At 44.5% G+C, this 21,888-nt stretch overlaps 1 protein-coding gene across 3 annotated transcripts in view; it reads right to left on the reverse strand.

Annotated features, from left to right (window-relative positions):
• The window catches only part of FGD5 (FYVE, RhoGEF and PH domain containing 5), a 141,972-nt gene that overhangs the window by 76,115 nt on the left and 43,969 nt on the right, over nucleotides 1-21,888 (reverse strand). For all 3 annotated transcript variants that reach the window (XM_035106525.2, XM_035106523.2, XM_035106522.2), the window contains exon 3: nucleotides 3,132-3,261. In XM_035106525.2, coding sequence (XP_034962416.2) covers nucleotides 3,132-3,261 — 130 coding nt within the window. The remainder of the gene's footprint in view (nucleotides 1-3,131; nucleotides 3,262-21,888) is intronic.

A 21,888-nucleotide genomic window follows, 5' to 3' on the forward strand; every position in this document is an offset into this window, starting at 1 on the left:
TTCAGGGTGATCTCACATTGTGAGCAATTGATAGGGAGCATAGCAACCATGAGCAATGAAGGGGGTGTTCCTAGATTGCTGATCAGCAGTTTAATGGAAAAGATGGTTAGGCGCTCCTATTTTCTGCTATCCTATTTTTAAATGACGCCTGACATAAATGGTTAAATAAGACATTTTGCTACCTGAGGGGGAAGAACAAGATGGCACCCCCGCCCTCATTCCATAAGCCAACTGGACATGCAGCTGAATCTTACTTCTACATCAGCAATGGGACAGCATCCTCCACCACACTTGTGGGCAGCAGGCTAGCTGGTTCTGTGCCTGACGCACATAGCTCTGTCTACTAAAACCGAGGAATGGCCTAAGCAGGGCTCAGAAGGAATGGCCAGGAGGCTGCTGCCATTGCTCCTCAGTCTAGAATCTGTTGTCTGAAGTGGCTGCCTCCCTCTTCTAATGCAGGGATCGCCAACCTAAAACCTTCTGGGTGTTACTGAACATCCATGGCCAGTTGACTTGCTGTATGGGATTGATGGGAGTCTAATAATATCTGAAGGTTGTGCCTATTGGAAAGGCTGACCCTGCCAACTACAGTACCTGAAACCTCAGCCTAACAATGAACTAATTTCTGTTTTCCTGGTTCCTATTCACTGCAGAAAATTGAATTTTGACTCACATTGAACTGCTGCCTTTTCCTAAAACAGAACAGTCATATAATTGGCCCAGGCATAAGACTCAAACTTCCAACATCTGCAGCTAATTTTCATTCAGCATCATATGTTTGACCAATATCTTGCTTTCAACATGATTCCGTAACTGAGCTGAATGCAGCAAAGGGAGAACAAAATAAAAATGGCAGGGGCACTTTACAAATGCTTCCTCCTTTATTCTCTCTGTATGTCAGCCATCTGATGGCCTCCTCAGTAGTGGCACCCTGGCTGTGAAATGCTCTCCCCAGGAAGGCTCACTTTGCCCCTAACTCAGATTTCATTAAAGTGCCAGGCAGAAGCATTTTATTTTCCTAGGCTTTAGAAAAAACATCTTTACATTGTTCTCATTCTACTTTGTTTTATTGCTCCCAATAGCTTTTATACTGTTCTTTTATACCATGGTGTTTTGAACCATCTGCTTTTAAAATATGTTTTATTGTAATCTTAACTTTTTGCAGGCCACTATGGGATCCTGTTGAAGGATGGGGTATGATGGGGTATGAATCCTTATATATAAAAATATATGCCCTAATGAAGGTCACATTATTGTTGTTGTTGTTTAGTCGTGTCCGAATCTTCGTGACCCCATGGACCAGAGCACGCCAGGCACTCCTGTCTTCCACTGCCTCCCGCAGTTTGGTCAAACTCATGTTTGTAGCTTTGAGAACACTGTCCAACCATCTCGTCCTCTGTCGTCCCCTTCTCCTAGTGCCCTCAATCTTTCCCAACATCAGGGTCTTTTCCAGGGAGTCCTCTCTTCTCATGAGGTGGCCAAAGTATTGGAGCCTCAGCTTCAGGATCTGTCCTTCCAGTGAGCACTCAGGGCTGATTTCCTTCAGAATGGATAGGTTTGATCTTCTTGCAGTCCATGGGACTCATTAGGGCATAAAAATATATGCCCTAATGAAGGTCACATTATTAGGAACAGTTTAATAAGAGCTTTGTGTAAACCTGTGAGATGACTGCCCAGCCATGGCATGGCTTGATCACAGCTTCCCCACCCCCAAACGTAGCAGAAACGAACATTTCAGCCACATAGTGGAGACAAAGAAGTAAAAAGTGGGTGTGAGCGGAAGAGCAAGTGGGAAAGACAGGAGGGGGCAGGCATACCCTCCAACATTTCTCCAATGAAAATAGGGACGTCACATTCCAAAATGAATTTTTTACTATTTATACCCCACACTTCTTATTGGGTTGCCCCGATGCCCCAGCCACTCTGGGCAGCTTCCAACATACATAAAAACAAAATAAAACATTAACCATTAAAAAAAAAAACCCTTCCCTATACAGAATTGCCTTCAGGCGGCTCAGTGGTTGGATAACTCCATACCCTCCAACATTTCTCCAATGAAAATAGGGGTATCCTAAGGAAAAGTGGGACATTCTGTGATAAAATCAGACACAAGGATGGCTTCTCTAAATCAGGGACATCCCTGGAAAATAGGGGCACTTGGAGGGTCTGAGCCGGCAGGACAATCAAGAAGGCTTCTTCCTTATCTTGCCTCCTTCGTGTATACATCTGCCTTTCTCCTCCATCTAAAATACCTGTTTCTGGCAAATGGATGAATGGAGGCCTTGATCTGGTACCTGTGGTGTTGTGCAGGGCAGATGGCAGCTCCCAGGAGTCCACCTTTGCCTCAGGGGCTGCCAGTTGCTATCAGCTACTTTCACAGTCCTGCTTTTGGCAGAACTGAGAGTACGATAGAGTGAGACTGCTTATAATGGGAAAGACACATTCAGGAATATATGTCCAGTGCTTCTGACTACCCGTGTAATACCGACACCCTGTTTGATCATTAATCCTGACTGCAAGTTCAGACAAATGTGATATGGGCTAAGGCCAAACTAAAGGCCCTATTATTAGGAAAGGAGCAAAAGTTAACTCGGATGGTAGCCAGATTCTGCACCCAGATCTGCAGGACCAGTCTCCCCCCCCCCCAAGAACAAGACAGCCATTGGAATAGCAAACGCAGGATTGGACTGTGGGAAGTAGTTCCTTCGCTCGGGTACGAAACTGAGAACTTTGAGCAGCACCAGGGGAAAGGCCAGCTGGACCCGCCTTCTGGAAACATAGCCCCTTCAAACTTATAGACTCTTATATCCACCCTGAATGACAACCCCCATAGCCCTGTAAAGCATTTTTATTTTAATAGCTGGTATACGACCATAATAAAGCTTGATTGATTGATATGGGCACATGGTATGTTGTTGGTATCTTGCAGGCAGTGGCTGAATCCAGTCAGTGAATGCGGGCAGGGGTGAAATCTATTGCAGAAATGGCCCATATAATCTCTCTCTCTCTCTCTCTCTCTCTCTCTCTCTCTCTCTCTCTCTCTCTCTCTCTCTCTCTCTCTCTCACACACACACACACACACACACACACACACACACACCCTTAAAAATGCCTTTAAAATGGTGTTTTACCTTATGGAGGAGGTTGGAATCTCCCTGGTTACCATCCTCATCTCCAGAACTTTTCTGTTCCTCATCTGATGTGACGTCTTCAACAGGAATCACAGAGATAGGGCACACCTTGTAAGGTTCTGTGTAGGCACTGTGAACAGAGGAAAGCAAATTATTCTAAAGGCACTCTTCAATGGATGGTAACAAGAGAGGCTGCATGCAACGGCTTCTAGATTCTGGTCCTCTATCACTAGGCTGGGTGTGAATGGTAGGAGCTTTGGACCATATTGTAAATAGCATAACCCTGCTAGATTCTACAACCTTCTAATTCATATTCCATGTCAGTCATTTCGGTGTTGAAGAGAAGTTCGATGTCAAGCAGGTCTGTCTGTCTGTCTGTCTGTCTGTCTGTTTGTCTGTCTGTCTCTGTCTCTCTCTCTGTCTCTCTCTGTCTCTCTCTGTCTCCCTCTGTCTCTCTGTCTCTCTCTCTCTCTGTGTGTGTGTGGATATGGTAACAGTAAATGGCAGAAGAAAAGTAGACGATTCCATCTTCTTCATAAATCAGTGAGGCATTCACAGAACAACCACTTTGAGTCCTGCATTGCAGGGGGTTGGACTAGATGACCCTTGAGATCTCTTCCGGCTCTATGAACCACAGAAGAGGGAAAGCATGACTGGCAGGGGGAGAAAGCAACTGGTTTATGCATCTCATGAGGAAGGATTCTTCCAAAATGCATCGGATCTTACTTCAAGTAACTGGAATTCATCCCCCCCCCCCCACTTGTAGCCTCCAGACTACTTGATGGGAGGAATTCAAGTGCATCTTGGAAACTGAGATTTGCATAGTTCAAAGTGCTCTGTCACCCTAAAATCCCCCCCCTCTCTCCCTCTCTGATGCAACAGTGAAATGCACTGAAAAATATGGTATGGACAAATGATTAAGAAGAACTTTCTGATTATTGGTCGAATAAAGTATATTGTATTGTATTGATTAAGAAAAACACATTGAAAAAACACTCACTAAGGACATCAGGATGAATGCTCATTGTCATATAACCTTCCCACAAACAAGTCAGAATAAAGTCTAAGTGATCATACTTCTGGCAAGGTTTTGTGAAAGCAGATCAGGATAAATGTTCAATAAACAGGTCACTTATGGGAGCTCAGTATTTTCTGAAGAAGTATTAGAGATATGGTAACAGAATATGGATTTTCTTCTTCTTCTATTATTATTATTATTATTATTATTATTATTATTATTATTATTCCATTACACATTAGCAAAATCAGATTACTTATTGTGAATTACATATGTATCCTAGCCTCCCTCCACATAATTAAGTGTAACATGCATGGAAGTTATGTCATTTTTCTCATATGAACAACATAATGAACAAAAGAAACTGAGTTAAACCATTGGTCTGTCTTATCAATGTTTAGAGTGTTAGGGGAGGGGTAGTACCTTTGGCAAAAATGTTCCTCTTCAACCAGGCCTTTGGGTGATTAACATCCTATACCCTTTTTAATGTGCTTGTGGTAGAGGGGAGCTATTGTTTTGTTCTTGTTTTTATTATGTATTTTGTGTTTTCATCTTGCATTTTTATGCTGTGAACCACCCTGATATCTACAGATGAAGGACAATATACGAATTTAGGAAATAATAAAAATTAAAATGAATGCAATATATTTCTTCTACCACTGGGTTATAAGCACTATCCATTCTTCACAACCCTATGAAGTAGGTTAGACCAGGCATTCCCAAACTTCGGCCCTCCAGATGTTTTGGCCTACAATTCCCATCATCCCTGACCACTGGTCCTGTTAGCTAGGGATCATGGGAGTTGTAGGCCAAAACATCTGGAGGGCCGCAGTTTGGGGGTGCCTGGGTTAGACTGAGGGGCACCCAGTAACTTACATGGCTTAGTGAGAATTAAACCCAGGTATCCCAAATCTGACACTCTACCCCTGGCAAATTGGTACGGTAGTAACCAATCAGACTGCTGATTCTGGATCCTATTGTTCTATGATTCAGCTCAGTACATAACACACACATATATATATATGAGAAGACAATGTTTTGTGATCCTTGTATCTCTCCTGAATAATAGTTCTACTGACTCCAAGAAGCTAATAGGATTTGGTGCCTAAGCCAAGTGAGATCTGTCTATCCTGATTTTCAACTGTTGGCACCTGCTGTTGGATCCCACATTTTGGTACTGCAGGAGTAACCAACATGGTGCCTTCCATTTGCTGTTGGACTCCAGCCAGCATGGTCAATGGTCAGGAATGATGGGAAACAGAGTTCAATAGCATCTAGAGGACACCACACTGGGTATTCCTGGGTATATCTCAATCCCATATTCAAAATTATGGTCCTATGATACCTTGCCTGTTCCAATTCTGAGGGAAATCAAGATTACTTTTTTGTTTTACCCCATGCCAACATTTGTCAGTATTACAACTAGGCATTGGCGTGCTATGGTCCATGGGGTCACGAAGAGTTGAACACGACTAAACGACTAAACAACAACAACAACAACTAGGCATGCTTTGGAAAAGTTCTGCAGGCAGACTCAGCCATGATCATTCACAATATTAACATTCAGAAGACTTTTTTTTGTTTTTTTGGCCATACTGAAATTGTCCCCCAAAATGTATACAGCCTTGTATACATACTGGGCTGGAAGAGTATGTGACTGATATTTCTTTTATCTCATTCCAAGCAGGCTCTAGACTAATCATCTAACACCTCCAATAATAGCACATAACAATTGTTAATAATGTCTGGTGTACACGATGAGGCCATAATGGCTTTAAAATGAACAGTGGCTGCTCAGGGAAGAAACCTGTGGCACATTTTCACAGGCAGCTATGTAAATGCAAGTCATTATGATTCCCCTAAGCACTGCAGTAGGAAACTCATCACCTTTATGATTCCCCCACTGCCCCCTCCCCGCTATTAGATATTTATAGCCTTTAATTCAGTAAATAGCTCCAGGCTGAAAAACAGCCAAACTTTCCTTCACGTCATTGGGACCTTACGTGCATGGGCTGAGAACCATCGCTCATATACTATCAATCATGTGGTTGCCCTAAGCTGTAAGCATTTTTGCATTACTTGGTCCAAGTTTCTCACAGTTGCTTTTGACAAAAGAGACCCCTTTGTTTTCCCAAAGACCCAGAATTTTTCAGTCACTTTTTCTTGGTAACCATTTACCCTAAATGCTGCAGCAACCCAATTACACAAAAACAAAGTCCCAAAGCTACACATTGTCATGCTTTTGTGTATTCATAGCCCATTTCTGGGTAATATATTTTTGGGGTCAACCACACATGTAACCTCATATGGTTCTCTATGGCCTTTCTGTATTCCCTCTAAATCCACTCACCACTGTTAATTTCCCTCCACTGTCTTCACCACTTCCATAATTTTCAAGTCACCATATTTTTGGGGGGTGGGGTGGGGGGGAGGAGAAGTGGGACGATGGCAGCAGATTGTGCCTTGACTTATGCACATTCATATAAAGACCCCCACACAAACAACAAAACACACAGAGGGTTCTCTACACCAGACTTACTGACAGTAAGAGCAGTTTGGCAATGGAACCAAGTACCTAGAGGGGTGGTGGGTTCTTCAAGGCTATGAAGGCTGAGTCCTCAAGCAGAACCTTTGTTGGAGGTTCTTTAGATTTCCTGCAGGGTCAGACGGCCTATGATTGACAGGCCTCAAAAAGCAACTGGATATATAGGCGCTCTATAGATATTGTAATTAATGTGTCAATGGGAAGAACCTGCAAAAAAACCAACATTAGAGCCTGCTGGGTGGCCAACCAGTTGCCTATGAGGCGCCCTCAATCCTCCTCTACACTCCCAGCTTATGTATTAGCATGTCTGAAAGGGGGAGATGTGGTCATGTAAGGATGATGCAAGGTGAATACATTTTGGGACTTCATTTCTCTACCACAAAAGAAAGTTTATGGACAAAGAAACACGAAGGGAAAGATCAAACTAAATATAAAAAGGGGGCACCATTCAAGTTTGGATCACTGAATGTGAATGGTTTTGTGAGAATTTATAAAACACAACAAGCATGAAGTGCAACCTTTACGTTGTGTCTTTTCTATAATAATAATAATAATAATAATAATAATAATAATAATAATAATAATAATAATAATGTATTATTTATTCCCCAGCCACTCTGGGCGGCTTCCAAAATAAAAATAAAATAATCGATTAAACATTAAAAGCCTCCCTAAACAGGGCTGCCTTCAGATGTCTCCTAAAAATCTGGTAGCTGTTTTTCTCTTTGACCTCTGATGGGAGGGCGTTCCACAGGGCAGGAGCCACTACCAAGAAGGCCCTCTGCCTGGTTCCCTGAAACTTGTCTTCTCGCAGCAAAGGAACCGCCAGAAGGCCCTCGGTACTGGGCCTCAGTGTCCGGGCAGAACGATGGGGGTGGAGACGCTCCTTCAGGTATACTGGACCGAGGCCATTTAGGGCTTTAAAGGTCAGCACCAACACTTTGAATTGTGCTAGGAAACGTACTGGGAGCCAATGTAGGTCTTTCAAGACCAGTGTTATGTGGTCTCGGCGGCTGCTCCCAGTCACCTGTCTAGCTGCCGCATTCTGGATTAATTGTAGTTTCCGGGTCACCTTCAAAGGTAGGCCCACGTAGAGCGCATTGCAGTAGTCCAAGTGGGAGATAACTAGAGCATGCACCACTCTGGCGAGACAGTCCGTGGGCAGGTAGGGTTTCAGCCTGCGTACCAGATGGAGCTGATAGACAGCTGCCCTGGACACAGAATTTCTATCTCTGTATTCCTGATGAGATTGAGGCTGTGGGGGCTCAAGATCATTTATTCCAGTGGTTCCCAAAATGAGTGATACCAGCAGAGGTGGCAGTGGGATTACCTGGGGGGTTCTTAAGAGGGTGGCAAGGGGCACTGAAGTTAAACAAAGGAGCAATTAATTGTTCCTATTGTGCATTTTATTCTTATCTTCCTAAGTGGGTTGTTCAAACCACGATTCGGAACAATGTTTTTTATAGGGTAGGGAGCACTGGGGATGAGTTTATGGAACTAATGGGACGGTGGCCCCAAAATGTTTGGGAACCACTGATTGATCCACCACTTAACACATGGCAAAAATAAAAATATGTTAGGAGGATAATCAGCATGGCAAATTTCAAAGGGGGGGGGATACAGTTGTTTAAAAAGCAGCACCACACATAATATAAGAACCAGCCAAGAAAGGTTCCTGAGAAGAAAGGAAACCTGGTATTCTAACAGTTTCCTAAGGATTATAATGAAAGATGCCTAGATCACATTAATTCTGTCAATACATGTTTAAATGGCATGTGATTTAGTAAGACCATCTCTCTGAATGGTCTTGGAATGAGATATGATATTTCATGTCATAGATATTCGGGGCACACAAAGTATATGATTGCAAATGCATCCCCCTTGCAAGCATTCATCTTCACCCTTGATTATTTATGATGGGCAATCTCTTCTCCACGTTGGAAGGCTATTATTCTTTGCAATACAAGAATTTTAAGCAAAACCCCTTTCCAGAAAGGGCAGTAGAACTTGTCAACAGGCTATGGATTCCATTTGGCTGAAGGAGCGAAGGCCACTGGTGCAGTTCAGAGATGCTTGGAGGAATAGAGCAGCCCTCTTTAGCTGTTCCAAAGAAAGTAGGGAGGGGTAGGCATTCAGGCCCTCCACCTAATGCCCCTGGCTGTGTGAGCTCCTCTCATGTGCATTGAGCATGAAAGTCTGTTAGAGGATTCTAACTATGTTCTGTGGAACATGGTTAGAATCCCCCTTGCAACGAGGATCCCTGAGCAATCAGGGTTCCCAACTGAAGAGAAGATTCCAATCACGTGCAGCTGGATGTGGTTAATATCTCCCTGCAAGGCTTCTTCTCCAATGCACAAAGCTTGGTAGGAAGGGGTAGTGTCCCTCAGGTGTTCATTGAAGAGAGATAATATTGATGCTATTGCAGAACTTCAGGATTTGGCAACTGCTTCCACCTCAACTCTTAAAACAACAGCAGGCCTTATGTATGCTGCAGTCCTGGACTCTGGGATGTAATAAATTCATTGCAATCTCTGGACCATGTATGGTGTGATCTAAGTTTGGGAGATAGGAAGCGGGAGGTACGGTCTGAAAATTCTGCAGCGCTCCAGTTACATCAACAGGAATATAACAGGGCTTTCAAAGTGGAAAAAGAAAATAAAAAAATTCCTTCCAGCAGCACCTTAGAGACCAACTAAGTTTGTCATTGGTATGAGCTTTCGTGTGCATGCACACTTCTTCAGATACCACGAAAGCTCATACCAATGACAAACTTAGTTGGTCTCTAAGGTGCTGCTGGAAGGAATTTTTTTATTTTGTTTTGACTACGTCAGACCAACACGGCTACCTACCTGTAACTAGAAAGTGGGAAAAGGTGAGCTTTTAATTATAGATTTGACTTTTGGGGAAACAGTTTGGTTTGCGGAGGCCTAATACCAACTGAAGATCTAGGTGAGCTCACCCATTCCAATGGTTCAACACGAATGTAATGCATTGTTGCCCAACACAGAAATAGGGTTTCAAAGGACTTGTGGAGGTACACTGGGAAGAAGCTGGTGAGCTGCAGAAGACGTTGCCAGCAGTAGTGGCCAATAGAGCCACAGCAGAAGAATCCTGACATTGCTCCCACTGCATAATACTTGGGTGGGGCTGGGGTGGGGTAGGGTAGGGTGGTGGTAAGGCCAGGGCTGTGTAGACACTGTGGTGGGGCCAATTTGTCAGCTGCACTGTTTGTTGCATCCATCCAGTCAACTCACTCTAGGAAAGTCCTAGAGTGGAAGAACACCAAGTGTTTCTCCATGGCGGGGGGAACCCAGTTGCATTTAACATACCAGCACTTCAAAGGCAGACACTTTCTCTCAATACATGGGCTCTAAGTTCCTACAAGGACCATGTTTATGTGCAGCCTTCAGAAATGCAGCGCTCTATTTACTCAGAATGACTCTGCCACCTGCTTTTCGCAAATGTGTATGTCTCCTCTTTATCCTAACCTAAGACAAAATCCCCGAGAAGAAACTATCTGCTTAACAGAGCCCGATCGTTACTTAGGGTTTCCCATGAAACAACACCATCACAAATGCCAAAATAACTTTTTGATGATACATTGCAGTGGGTTTCATGGCAAAAAACAGCGTTGCCTTAGATTGCTCATAAAGGAACTTAAAAGTACACTCTGTTGTTGCTCTCTCAGTATCTCTGCTGATAACTTAATGAGCTCCAGTGGGACAGGAACTAGCTGTTCCCGCATTTAGAGGTAATGATGATGAATTATCTTTCAGCTTGTGTCTCTGGAAGTGGTACCAGTGTTGGTACAGTGATCTCAAGCAAAGCTCCATTTCGGAGCTCCTTATTCATGTGATCAGCAGTTTTCTGCTATGAAGTCATGACATTTGTCAAACACAGCAAGTATTTCTGCATATTTCAAGAGGGGTTGTTTTGGGGGGGGGCAGGGGTTGTGTGTGATGCTGCTGATAAACAAAGACAAGAGTGCGAGAGAGGAACTGTGGCCAGAGTGTGCTTCTCTCCAGCTCTGCAGTCCCAGGGCAACACTATTTAAGAACAGTATCGAAAGATCCAAATGATTTCAGTAATTGCACAACTGCAAAAAGACAGCCAGTTCCTTTTTCTATGAACCCACTGAAAAGGAGAGCTGGTGCAGAACCAGAAACATATACACTCAATCTCCTATCACAATGACACACCCTCCACAGGGAAAGCGAGGGGAGAGTCAGACAGACTATTATAAGGGCTCCTTTCTAGCTCCATAGCTGGAAGACAGGTCTATATGCCTAAAAGCTGAATAAGTTTAGATCCTGTCCTTCAATGGCCACTACTACTCCCACCATATTCTGCTCTTTTCTGGCTGGGAAAAGCACCCTCAGCTTGGCCCCTAAGAAAGGAGGAGGCTGCCCCACTCATTCCAGTGAGATGATGGGGCATGAGAGGCAATTTTGAGAGGCAAGATCTCCCTCTCTTCTCATCTGCCACTTGGCTGCAGGATTCTTCATTGATTGCCCTGCTTGCTGCCATCTTCTCCGCTGGTTGGGGTAGACAAGCAAGTGGTGACAAGGCTGACAAAGCAATACACAGTGCACACCTGCCTTTCCAACTGCAAAGCCCTGAACACACTTCCTGTTCACTTATCCACCTCCCATGCACAGAGCAGGATAGTGCCTGCTGACCTTGCTCCAAACCTCCATGCACACATTCAGTGGAAGGACCATGCAGGCATGTTCACACATAAGGTTTTCCACCTGATCCTGATCACATGTAAGAGTTGGTTTAAACAAAAAAATTTAAACAAAAATTGAAGCCAGGATGCTCTCAAGAATGCAGCATGGGTTTAATTTAGGGGAATGGAGATTGCTGATTGGTGAATGGTTGTTGGATGATGAACGGTGATTGTTCATAAATCAGAAAATCTGGATATTTTCTGATGCTCTAAGGCTCTAAGTGTCATGTCTACTCCTCTTTTTCCCCTGTAGGTGTCTGTAAACATTCCCTGTAAGCAAATAAGTTGTATATAAGTGAGTTGGCATCCTGGTTGCTACAACCAAGAAGACCCTGTCTCTCACATCCTAGCCAACCATAGTTCCTATGGCAACGGAATGCAGAGCAAGACCTTTGACTTCTTCAGTGGGCAGGCAGGCACCTGTGGAAGAATATGATCCTTCAGATATCCCGGTTCCAAGCTATGTAGGGCAGGGATAGACTCCAACTCCCATGAGCGCCAGACAGCATAGTCAGGGATGATAGTTGTGGTCCAAAATATCTGGAGGGCCACAAGTTCCCGGCCCCTGGTTTAGGACATTATAAGTAAACTGCTTTGAAGTTTTATTACAATCAAGAGGTATATAAATGTTGTGAAATAACTAATCAATAAATAAATAATAAAAAGATAATGACATTTTCAGTAAATAGAGCCTTTGGGCTGCAGGTAGGAGAGGAATAAAAGCTTGGTGGGAGTGATTTTTGGTGAAAATGTGCATGGGAGGAACAGGTTAATCCCTTCCTGTGTACCATAGTTCTGTTCTGGATCAGGACCCTATACAACTGTCTTTATTTTCTGGAAAAAAATGTATTGGTCCCTGCTGAGCACTCTTAAGTCTATTGATTGGTGAATCAATTTATCTCTATCACTGCGTAGATAGCAAACAACTAAAACACCCCCAAAAGAATCCTGGGAGCTGTAGTTTACCCATCAAAGAGTTACAATACTCAGCACCCTTAGCAAACTACAGTCCCCTTGATTCTTTGCTGGGTGTGTGTGTGTGTTTGAAATGTACAGTGTGTATGCAGATCCATCTATTAAATGCAATGTGCATGTGCAGTTTGACCTTAACACTAAATTTAAAATGCAGTGTGTAGTTTGACCCTTCCTATAAATGCTCAAGGACCAAGCCCTTCAAGGACCGATAGCACTTCATCCAGAGAGTAACTCTGGAATGGCTGCTTTTATAGCCATTCTGGGATGTGAGCAGCGCTGTGCCTTCAGGACTTGCCTCCCTCGTTCCTTGCTCACCTCCCCACTTCACACCTGCATAAATTCTCCAGGCCAATAATGCACAAGCAAAATTGCAAGCCGGGGAGAAGGAACGCCTAGAGGGAAGGTTGCTACAGCAGAGAAGTCAGCAGGATTCAGTGGAGGAGAACAGGGAAGAGCCCCTGGGAAAGCACTTCCAAAGGATCTGGAGGGCAGGCACAGATAAACACTTTCCCAGTGAGCAGAAATGTCAGTTTTCTCCTCTGGCCACTTCTGCACTCACAGTTCTTTTCATCCGACACAGCTGCAGAAGACCATAAACAGACCTGCACACTTTAATAATAAGTAAGTATCATGTGAAAATTAACCGAATTGATACTGGCACACAGTCAGCCTCAGGGCAACTGAAAGTGAAGGTGATGGGGATGTTTGCATTTTGGTTAATTAACACCCATATAACTTCAGTGCAATAAAAATTACATCATCACTTATTCTATGTAATCCCCCAGTGGGTCCATGTTCAAGTCCAGGAAGGGGTTAGCGCAGGAAAGAGGAATTAGCCACCCTCCGGCCATTTTTGACAGATGGGCAGGGCCTGGTGCAATAGAGCCCCCTTCCTTGCTCCTGTTGCATCCTTTGCTCTCTTAGTTGTAATTTAATTGTTCTTAATATTGTATTTTTAAATGCTTGTAACCTACCCTGGAGCCTCACTGTGAAGGGCATGTAAGAAATCTAAAAAAACCAACCATTTATAATAATAACAACTATATCAATATTACAGCTGATACTGTTCTCATGGGATGCATGGCTAGGCATAAACATTATGCATTTGCAAACCACCATGGAAAATCCAAAGTGTCTAGAGACAAGACTGGTCTTGGCCGATGGGAGTTGCATATATAAAAAAGGCCTCCAGTTGAAAGAGAAAACCATGACGAAAGATGGCACCCAAAGACAGTAGTAATAGATAAAGGGCAGGGATGGTGAACCTGTGGTCCTCCCTTCGTTGTTGGACTCCAACTCCCATCAGCCCCAGCCAGCATGACCAAATGTCAGGGATGGTGGGGGTTGTAGTCCCCCCAACATCTGAAGGGTCACAGCTTTCTCACCCCCAATATAGGAGGAGCAAAAAGTTCCAGTTACTGAATCACAATCACTGCATATGGGAGTTATATGGAGTTGTAAACACTGGGAGGATAAAGCTCTGTTGGAGAGCCACCTATTGCAGCTTTCCCCATCCCTACCTTTCCCCCCTGTGGTGAGATTGAACAAAATAGCATTCAGTTGCCCAGAAATTGGGGTGGGGGTGGGGGGAGCTTTGCTCTTCTCTACCAGATATGCCCAGTGAGATACACCCTGGATTTATTTTATTTAAAAAATAGCTTGGGCATTCAAGCAGTGAAGATGCTTTTGGAGATATTTTTTATGCAGGCGCTTTCTATCATTCATGCTCCTTGAGCTACTAGACGGCGGGAGTTGTGGAGGAACAGATTTTTGCTAGCTCCATAGCTTTGCATTCTCCTTATTCATAGCTGTGCAAGAAATCATCCAATGGCAGAAGAGCGCTGCATGTGTCCTCCTTCAGCTTTGATTCCCTCTTGTGACATGTTTGGATTTGTTTTTCTTAAGCTGCAGCATTCTCAGCCTCCCCCCCCCCCCCCGCACACACTTTGTACTTAATGTACAAAAGCCACATGCCCGCCTTCACCAACCTGGTGCCACCAGATGTTTTAGATCACAGCTCCCACCAGTTCCGGAGTTACGTTCCAAAACATCTGGAGGGCACCAGGTTGGCAAAGGCTGCCAGTACATTACACATGCAAGCAATTTCGTAGCATATTCCTACTTGGATCAAACAAAAAACGACCATCTGATGCCATTCCGAGAGTGTATGTAATAATGATGACTACCGTGTTTCCCTTTTTTAAGACAACCGTCTTATAACTTTTTTTCCTCAAAAAAAACACACGGTGGCTTATTTTCAGGTGGTGTCTTATTTTTTTTTATTACCACATAAGTACCGGTATGGTAAAGCAATCTACAGTACATTTATCCAGGGCTGTCTTAAGGGTGCTGCCGGCGGGGCTGGAGCTGTTGCTCGGAGGCGCAGTGTCCAGCCTCGCCTCTTCCTTGGTGCCCTCCAGAACTGCGCCTATCACTATATCTTATTGCCAAGTCTTGCGGGGGGCGGCGCGGAAGTGACACCACCCGCTTGGCCACCTCCTGCGATGCCAGAATGTTCCCAATCAGAGGGGAGGCAAAGCGTGGTGTCCAAAAGCCCCCCCCCCAAGAGCTGGGTCTCTGAAGGTTTGTAAGTCCTACACACCAGATCCTCCTCCAGGAGAAAGGGAGAGAGAGAGAGATTATTCAGAGCCCACCAGAGCCACTCCTCCTCCAGATTTGCAGTGGGTCTGTTGGCAAAACGAGACGGGGAGGGGATGTCAGTTTTTTAAAAAGCCAGAAGGTGAAGCCATTCTGAACCACCCTATGGCCATAGAACATCTGTAAGCAGCATTGCCCTGGAAGAAACCATTACCTTCCCCATTGGGCAAATGTACACCCAACTGGAGCCACTTTATGCTTCCAAAAGCATGAGAGAGAGAGAGAGAGAGAGAGAGAGAGAGAGAGAGAGAGAGAGAGAGAGAGAGAGAGAGAGAGAGAGAGAGAGAGAGATGTGCACACGGGGGGGGGAGAGAGAGATACGCAGCGCACAAACACAGAGAGACAGACTGTGCACACGGGGGGGGGGGAGACGCTTGCGCGCAAACACACACAGAGAGAGAGAGACGCGCACGCACACAGAGAGAGACAGAGAGAGACGCAAGGGTGAGAGAGAGACGTGCACGCGCACAGAGACGGACGTGCACACACACACACACACACACACACACACACACACAACACACACACACAGAGTGCGGCGCTGCTTTGCGCTTTGTCGGAAGCGGCGGTGGCTGCAGCGTTGACAAAGCACGAAGCAGCACCGCACTTAGGGGAAGATGCCCAGGGAGGGGTCTGCGGGGCCGAGGCAATGTGTGAAAGGGACGGATGGCAAGGAGGAAGCGGGGAGTGTGAACCAATTGGGGCTTTAACACGCCCGCACGCGCAAAAGGGAGGCTCGGAATGTGGAGATCGTTTCTCTTAAAGTGCCGCAAGTAACGAGCCTCTCTCTCTTTCCTCCTGCCACTCGTGCCCTTGGTGCTCCGTGCGGCGCTGCTTCGCGCTTTGTTAGCGCTGCAGTCGCCGCCCTTCCAGGCGCCGACCTGACCCGGCAGGCTTCCTCCTCCTGCCGCAGCCGGCATTGCAGGAGCTGGGTCCTGCTGGCTTGTGCCCTCGGTGCTTCCGTGCGGCTGCTGCACGCTTTATCGGCTGCTGCGCAGCCGCTTCCAGGCACTGACCCGACCGGGCAGGCTTCCACCTCCTGTAGCGGCCGCCGTGCTGGGTCCCACTAGCTGGCTGGGGCACTTGGTGGTCTTGCTCCGCGTGGCACTGAAGTATGGCTTATTTTCAGGGTATGCCTTATATGTCTCAAATGCTTAAAAACCCTGCCCTGGCTTACTTTTTGACTATGTATTAAAAAAGGGGAAACACGGTAATGATCGTAAAATGATGTTCGCCTCCTTCTGTTATCTTTCCCCATTAGAAGCTCATCAAAAGGAGACACGTTCGGAAAGTACCCGAGAGGCTGCAAAGTGGCAGAGCAAAAAATATGAGCCGCTTGCTCAGCACAAGCAAAAGCAGCAGCAGCGAAACAGACCTTGAGAACAGATTGAGAGCCATTGCAACAGCTTTGCTGGTCTCTCCAGGAAAGTGCCTTTTTTGCCATTTGTAACGGATTGTCTTAGCAGATGCCGAATTAGGTTTCTCCCTTCCGCTCCAAGACAAATGGCTGCATTGCACTTATGTAGAAGCACTTTCTAATCTGGGGAGAATGTCTCAAGTGTATTACGGCACTAATTATTCTGAATGGCGCTATTAATGACTGCTACAGTAGCAACGCTTACAGAAATGCCTTTCTACGGTACGGGGTCTCATTTTTGGCCGCAGCTCCATCGGACAGTGGTGGTTTGTCTTCAAAGGGCTGGCAGTGTCGCTTACAGTATTTCCATGGCTCTCGGTCTACCCTCCAGATGACCTACCCTCCAGATGACCTCCTTTCTTTCTAAGCCATTCAAAATATCTTTTCTCTTCCAACAGATTAAGTCAGATCGCTCTCAGAGTGTGGTGACATTGGGTGCTTCCAAAATGTGAGTTTATCGTGAGATTGGTAGAAAGTATTTTGTACCAACCCATATTACGTGAACACCTCCCCTCCATTTAATCAAGATGTCTCTGTTCCAAGGGAAATCTGATAAACAAGAAAGCCTGGCAAGCACGCCACATTCCAGGTACAGAAGTTTCAGCACTAGCAATGCACTGCACCTGAGGGCAGCATGATAGTTTAGAGGAGCCTTGCCTTTCTCAACCTTGGATGCCCAGACATTGATGGACTACAACTACTATCATCCCTACTGATTGTACTGCTAGCTAGGGATGATGGGAGTTGTAGTCCAACCACATCTGGGCACCCAAGGTTGAGAAAGGCTGGCTTAGAGGGTGCAAGGCAGGCTATGTGATGCTTCCAGCTCTTGCCATCTCTCTCCCTATACCTAAGCATCTGCCACTCTGTATGAACACCTCATTCTGTCTCATAGCAGGGTCACAATAATTGCCGTGGGACTTGGGGAAGTTTCTGATGGCTGACCTTGGACTGCTTGGATGAAATGAGGAAGCATCCTCGGTGGTATTGGAAATTTCCTACTTTTAACCCAATTTGTCAAAGATCAGCTGGGGAAAATCCTGGTTATCAAAAAATTCAGTTTCTTCCCTGTGGTCCTGAATAGACACAGTCTTATGAATTCTTTTCCATTTTAAGTCACTTGTTTGTTTGATGTCCAATTGGTCCAATATTCTTCACAGCACATGCGGCATTAGGCACTTTGGAAAAAAATTAACAAAATTTATATACTGCTTGATTGCTGCAAAACCTTTAACTGGTCTATAAGAAATGTTAAAATTATCAATAGATAGTTGAAAACAAGTAACAACAATAGTTTTTTAAAAAAATAATTAAAATCAGCAGTAAACAAAAGAGAGATTCAAACGCATCAACTTCTGTGTTTCTGGATAGCTTGGCCTAAATAAAAATATTTTAAGCAGACACTGAAAAGAATACAACAATGGCATCTGCCTAATGCCAATAGGCAGAGAACTCCAAAGTGTGAGAGTTGCTAAAAGAACATTTTCTTACAAGTGTGGAATGAATATTGTGCCAATGCTGGTTCTTCAGATTGAAGCAGCCAAGTGGGCATATATGGGGTAAAGTGAACCCACAAGTAAACTGATCCCAAGCTGTTAAGGGCTTTATATACCACCAGTAACACCTTGAACTTGGCCTGAAGCAGTATCGGGCAGTGCCCTGATATTTGCTGACTGTAATGACACAAAACTATTGGAAAGATAGCGTTGTATAAAAACTCAATTGACATATGGCAAGGAAAAGAAAAATCTGTTGAATGGAGACATTTAAAGGGTCCCTCATGGTATAATATCTTCCTAGCCCAAACACTTTTTCAAAGGTCAGCATCGGTGATGTGAAGCCAGGTTAAAGCTGAGAATTGAAAGGACACCCTTAGGAGTTTAACTCCAGCAACATTTCCAGTGAGACTTCTTGGCAAAGCTTGGCCTTTGCAAAAGGTTTTGCAGCAATTTCCTCAAAAGAGACCTCGGAATTTCAAAATGAAAGCTGTTCAGAAATGATGGTGGTGCCCTGGGAAACTCCCTTCAAATTCTTAGACTAGGACTTGGTGATATGCACGTCAAAGTCCCAGTCTTTCCAGGGAGCTCATTTTCCTTGTGTGTTATCAAGGCCTTGCTGGGTCGGACTCTCTTAAGGTCACAATATCTGTGCAAGGCAGACGAGATAAAGGTATATAAGCATCCATCTGCCTTTTTCGGGTTTACTGAATTTACAAATCACTCCCCCACAATAAAATAAAGTCCCAAAACAACTTACAAGGAGAATAAAAATACAGCAATGGACATACATAAATGTATTAAATCCTGCCAACCTAGCAGTTCGAAAGCACGTCAAAATGCAAGTAGATAAATAGGAACCGCTACAGCGGGAAGGTAAACGGCGTTTCCATGTGCTGCTCTGGTTCGCCAGAAGCGGCTTTGTCATGCTGGCCACATGACCTGGAAGCTATACGCCGGCTCCCTCAGCCAATAATGCGAGATGAGCGCGCAACCCCAGAGTCGGTCACGACTGGACCTAATGGTCAGGGGTCCCCCTTTATCTTTACCTTTAAATGTATTAAAAACATAGATTAAAACAACCCAATCCCTGGGTGGAACAGAATGGAATCATTCCACTCTCTGGAAAAATAAAATCAGTATAGAACTAAGCATCTTCCCACTCATCCCAAGACTGGACAGAAAAAACACTTAAGGGATTCATTAAAAAGAAGCACTTCCCACTACCCACTAGGAGTGATATTTCTGGGAGCATGACACAGGCAGAATGCGTTAAACGCCTCTGAGAAGTTCTGGCAAACACCGTTAAATAAACAGAGCTCCTGATTATGCACATACAATGCGCTGTATGAGCACTCCAGTTTGCCAAACCCTTCCAGCAACTTATGCAGCATATTCTTTAAGTGTACATAAAATGTGGCCACTTCAAAGTCATTATCTTAAACTACCACTGCAACAAGGCTCAGATTTTCTATAAAATTAACCATTATAGGCTCATAAAACGTTGGAAGCCTATGCAAAAAGGGGAGTTGTGTTTCTTAATTCAGCTAAATGATATTCTTCCTCAGATCGTTAAAATCACTGCTAAGTAAAACTTACTGCAAGCAATAAACTTTAATGCAGCAGCCAAAGAGAGAGAGAGAGAGAGAGAGAGAGAGAGAGAGAGAGAGAGAGAGAGAGAGAGAATATGCCAGCAAAAGTGTATATGGGAAGGTGGGAAGAGATGGGACGAGAAAGACGCATAGCTGACAGCATCGCCGTAGACTCTCTAATCCTCAACTAATTTCCCTGCTTGTAGCAATGATATGGCTGAATGAGAGCAGATTGCAGACATTTTATCCTCTGCTCTTCTGATGATTGCTGGCAATCATTCCAAGAGTTAGCCAGCGCACCAGAGGAAGCAATAGGCCTTCTGGGACAAGCTAACCTCAAGCTGACTGAATCAGTACAAGTGGAGGCAGAGCAATGAAAACAATTATTTAGCAGTGTTTCCAGCATAACTAGTTATTTGGCAAATGAGGTAAGAAGAACCTCTACATGTCTGCTAACATCTGCTTATCAGAGAGACATTGCACTGGTTTACCAATAACTACAAACTGTTGTTACTCTATCCTCAGGTTTGCATGCTCTCTCCTTCCTCTGGTCATTGTGCCCTCCAAATTGATTCTTCTCCTTGTTCAGGTAAGATAAACCATTGTTTCTTGAATTAGAAAACTATGGCTTGCATTTGCCCTCCAAACCAGAACAGGAAACCACAGGTTGAAGTGGGCTTCCAATTCTGATTTCAAGGGTAAACACAACCATTGTTGTATAGCAAATAATGGAATGCCCCAAATCAGAAGTAAGAGAGCATGTGAGGGAACCATGGTTGCTAAGGTTACATCCAAACAAATCCAGGTTAGCATGTCTCCTCCCTGATGTAAGCAAGGAATATCTCCTCAAAGAAAACTGATTTTCAGTGATGCTATGCACCAGCCATATTTACTTGATTGCCTTGTGACATCTTATCTTGTCCTATCATTTCCCACTAACACAAACTGCCTACTTGAATTTGTATATTGTCAAATGGATGGTTGCCTACTGATGTCAACCATTCAGGGTGGTAGAAGGTGATTATTACGTTTTGTACCTGTGTAAGAGGTTAGGGGAAGAACTGGCCAGTTAGTACATTCATAAACTTTTTATATCCCTTATTTATTCTGCTGGTTAGTAGATTTTTAAAAAAATCATTATTAATGTTTAAATGTTTTCACAATCTGCTATACTCCACAGATGGATAAATATGGCTCATCTTATAAATCACTTGCAAAATTCCAGTGCATCAATTTTTTAATAGATGAATATATGATTTAGGTTTATCTTTAATTATTTCAGCCAACTCTGGATAATAAATATGAGTAGTGCTTGTGTTATCAAAACATTAGCAAGAGCCAAATAAACCAGCAAATTAATTATGATGCAGTTTGTAGGAAGTCAGAACTGAGAAAACTAGGAGTTCAATAAAGAATGAGGCAAGTGAAGGCAGGCACTCACAGCTAGAGTATTTCCTCTCCCTCCCTCCCTCTCTGCAGCACCAAACATAGCAGCCAACTTCTAGGGGTCACAGTCCCATTGCCCCCCCCCAATAAAATATTGATGGGGTCAGGCCCTCCCAAAGTTGTTAGCCATTGCCATTCAAATGGTGTGCATGCACCACGTCTATTTCGCAGGGTGGGACTTACCTACCCCCCCCTCCAATATTTTATTCAAATTGGCACCCCTGGCCTGAAGAAGTGTTCTGATTAGGTTATTATAAGATGAAGGGGATGACTAGAGTGCTGACAGCAATGGTGACTAGAACCAAAAGCTCGGTCTAGCTTCAGCTGGTTGTGATTTAGGCTGCAACTGCAAGTTAATTCCCACACAGACTTTCTAGACAAGAAGTCTCATTAAACTGCATGATCTTTTAAGTCAAGGATGGTTACCCTGTAGCACTCCAGATGTTGTTGGACTCCCAGCTCCCATTAAACCTAGCCAATGTGACTGGTGATCAGTTATGATGGGAGATGGGAGTCCAAACCTATCTGGAGGAGCACAGTTTCCCAATCCCTGTTTTAAATGAACATGCTTTCAGTGGCACTGCAAATCTCATTGAAACCAAGACTACAACTAATCCAAGGAAACTACAACTAATCCAGAATGCGGCCGCTAGACTGGTGACTGGGAGCGGCCGCCGAGACCACGTAACACCGGTTTTGAAAGACCTACGTTGGCTCCCAGTACGTTTCCAAGCACAGTTCAAAGCGTTGGTGCTGATCTTTAAAGCCCTAAATGGCCTCGGTCCAGTATACCTGAAGGAGCGTCTCCACCCCCATATTCTGCCCGGACACTGAGGTCCAGTGCCGAGGGCCTTCTTGCGGTTCCCTCGTTGCAAGAAGCC

This window comes from Zootoca vivipara, chromosome 2, assembly GCF_963506605.1.
Source record: "Zootoca vivipara chromosome 2, rZooViv1.1, whole genome shotgun sequence".
Lineage (NCBI taxonomy): Eukaryota > Metazoa > Chordata > Lepidosauria > Squamata > Lacertidae > Zootoca > Zootoca vivipara.